Genomic DNA, 3,263 nt, shown 5'->3' with positions numbered 1-3,263 from the left:
CTGAAGAAGAACCTGTCCAGACGCAGAAGTCCTCATCATCACCGCCACGTCTAATCTCCATAATATGCTGCTGCAAAACCTGTGGAAGCTGCTGCAGATTTATCCATGAATCTCCATCGAGAAATTCCTCTACACAATTAAACCGGGCACGTTGGATATTATGGGACAGATTTAATACGATTACACAGTTTTGAAACTTACAACACTAAAGTTAATATAAAACTGTATTGTTTTAGCTTACTCATGGGCTTATTCTTGAAATTATAATCAAGCTTGTTCATGAGTTTGTTTATAACAAAGTTTGTTTGAGAGCTTTCGAACCGAGTTTCATCATATTCAAAGTCTATTTGTTTATAAATTGTGCCGAACATAATCGAGCTCTTATCCAATCACCAAATTGCTAAAGATTCCAAACACAATTGTCCATTCAAAATTTCTCCTATTATATCAATATATATACAGATCTGATATGGTACAATTAATAATTAGTCCCAAATATTAGTTTGCATCTCTTCCTATGTAGCTTTGTCCATGTGGAAATTGTTCAACTATATTCTGGAGGACGAATTGGTTTGACTTCATTTCCATTATGTTGTAACACTAATAATTTCTTGATTTACTAACATTTGGATTCTTTCATGTAACAAACTGAAATCGTCTTGGCTCTTTACAAGGCTGAGACGGACATACCCATTCTCTGCTCCAAATAAACTGCCTCGCCTCCCGGTCACATTTCCTTCTGATTTCAGGATTTCGTAGCAATCTTTATCTTCCTCTCTTAGGCATTTTATCCAAGCAAATGCTGCCCATTTTATCTTTGTTATTTGACTAAAACATAAATTATTAAACCAATCTTCCTTAAATCAATATTAACTAAATACCTGGAGAAGGTCCCTTGATTTTCCTGGAAAAGGAACAATATTGGTGTTCAATTTGTTGGAGAGAAAACCTTGTTGACACTGACAGAGTTTTGCTTAATTTTGTCCATCTGGCCCTCATTGTTTGAAATCCAAAATCAAACATTTCCCTTCCTTCTCCTTCAAGTACTACTTTCAACAGCTTCAAAACTCGTAACTGAGTTTCTCTTGGAACTCCATATGTACTTAAACTCATATATGTCAACATTCTTTCATACACAGCTTTATCTTTTATTACTGCCCACCTGAAAAACAATAAAATTAAGCATTAGTAAATAAAACCAGAAGCACTTAACAACTCATGTAGATATAGTTTAATTATAGTACCCAAATCTGCTGCCGGCATGACCAGTAAGCTTGGAGAGTGTAAAAATCATAAGGTCTTGATCAAGTGGAGCTGGAATTGATGTAAAATGGGGCCAATAATAAGCAAGATCATGAATTGTCTTTACTGATTCTCCTTTCAGAATTGCCTTCTTTAGCTGGCCATCAGGATTATTGGGCGAAGTCACTAACTCAATATAATTTTCCGAAGAATTTAAAGCTCCCTTGATAGAGAAAGTATCTCCACTAAACTTGTAATCTTTAGATTTGAAGAACTCAGTTTGCTCCTTATAAACCTGTTAAAATGGCAACACAATGAAACATGGATCAGTACCCTACCTAATCTGAAAGGCTGTATATAGATGAAGTATCACAAGATCACAATAGTCTAGCTTTTTTAAGATTTTACTGTATGTCGGGCCTACCACGTCATGCATGCGTCCGGGCAATAATTTAGTTTCGATAACATCTCAACTAATAAAATATTGAGGGTATGTAATTAATTATATATTTTTTTTAGTTAATTACTTCTATAAAAATTTAAACCCAAACATACTCTAAACCCTAGATCATAAATCATAAATCTTAAAACGTAAGAGTACAAAATATATTTGATATTGATCTGTCGTATGTGTGACATTGCGCGGGGTGTATAGAATAATTTCTTTGTGTGATGACATGAACAAACACTAATTTAGCTCTTCAACTCAGCTAAAATCACAAACAAATTTTTTTAATATCAATTTAGTCCACAACATTACATTTCAAAAAGATTAATTAGTTTATAAATAACATGTGCTAACATATTCATTATTTTTTTGACACATGATAGATTTTTTATTTGTTATTTTGTTTTTTAATTGACAAGAAAAAAAGATAATAAATTAAAGGATCAGATTGATAATATATTGAATGTTATTTTCAAGTTAAAGATGAGGCAGGTCTTACAGGGTAATAGGGGACTGAGGCTACAACCCTAGAAGCTGAAGAAAGGGCATGAACTGCAGCATTAAGCAGATGAGTAGCTCCTCCACCAAATATTATATACCTCCCTTTTGTATTTGCATTTCCAACTACACCATGCAATCTCTCAATATGCACCTTCAGTTGTTCCGAAATCAGCGAGCCGTCGCTGAATTCGTAGCTCATACGATGCCATCCTGGAATCATCTGTACACTACTCGCCGCGTTCTTCAACCAGAACGGCTCTAGAAACATGGGATCCCCACTGCACTTATAAACATATACACTATTACTATATAAAAAAAAAAAAAAGACCGATTTGAACTAAAAGTTTAAGTTGATAATAATCAAAACAACCGCGACAGAAAAAATGATTGTAACTATAAGTCTACTATGATTTATACCTATCTGCATCCACTTCACAATATGGAATAGGATCAGAGCAATCAAAACTTCTAAAGCAAGCATTGCATTCGCAGACCGGTTTACCATCACTGCCTAATAAACCATCCAAAAATGCTCTGCCATGGCCCGAACAAGAAATCGAAGCAACACCTTCAACTTCTTCTGCTGCTTGGCTTGGTCTTTCGCATCTTTGATTCCGAATTAGATTAATCATCAAGAACACATTCATAATAACTGAACAAGCCAATAAAATTCGAGTCATAGAGCTATCTTGCATCTTGGTCATGTATAATAATTGCTTTCTTTCTTCTTGATAACTATAAATAAACCATAGACACACATATATATAGATGATTTCTTCCTTCTTTGGTCAAATTAAAATTAAACATATGTTATTAAAGGAAAGAACTGAGAAAAGGCAATAAAGGATCATTGATAATTAATTATGAAAAACCTGGTATTTATTTATGCACAAGAATCTCATGTTAAAAAAAGACCCTAAGTTTCTGTTTTAATTTATTATTTTAAGAAGAAGTCGTCTGTAATTAGGATTAGATAGTATGTATAGATTCAGTTCATGGCATTTGAATGGATTTTGGTGCATGATTAAGCATGTAATTATGGAGTTTTAAAACAGTCAAGTCAATTTCCTTG

At 33.7% G+C, this 3,263-nt stretch overlaps 1 protein-coding gene across 1 annotated transcript; it reads right to left on the bottom strand.

Moving 5' to 3' along the window:
- Nucleotides 1-420: 420 nt before the first annotated feature.
- LOC136201377 (tryptophan aminotransferase-related protein 4-like) lies at nt 421-2,895 on the bottom strand. The gene is made up of 5 exons (XM_065992037.1): nt 2,609-2,895; nt 2,190-2,469; nt 1,245-1,537; nt 882-1,162; nt 421-802 (listed from the first exon to the last, which is right to left on the bottom strand). Exons 1-5 carry the CDS (start codon nt 2,893-2,895, stop codon nt 588-590), a joined length of 1,356 nt encoding a protein of 451 aa, XP_065848109.1. The 3' UTR covers nt 421-587.
- Between the last annotated feature and the right edge of the window lie 368 nt (nt 2,896-3,263).

Source organism: Euphorbia lathyris, chromosome 7, assembly GCF_963576675.1.
Source record: "Euphorbia lathyris chromosome 7, ddEupLath1.1, whole genome shotgun sequence".
Taxonomy (NCBI): Eukaryota; Viridiplantae; Streptophyta; class Magnoliopsida; order Malpighiales; family Euphorbiaceae; genus Euphorbia; species Euphorbia lathyris.
Note: the sequence above shows the minus strand (reverse complement) of the source record. Positions and strands in the feature narration are given on the sequence as shown.

What these genes read in the sequence shown, in the direction of transcription:
- LOC136201377 (XM_065992037.1), bottom strand. Translation starts at nt 2,895, where the DNA reads ATGACCAAGATGCAAGATAGCTCTATGACTCGAATTTTATTGGCTTGT. An exon ending in TGTGAAGTGGATGCAGATAG is followed by an intron (nt 2,470 to 2,608) that starts GTATAAATCATA and finishes TTATAAGTGCAG; the next exon opens with TGGGGATCCCATGTTTCTAG. An exon ending in AATCAAGGGACCTTCTCCAG is followed by an intron (nt 803 to 881) that starts GTATTTAGTTAA and finishes TAAAATGGGCAG; the next exon opens with CATTTGCTTGGATAAAATGC.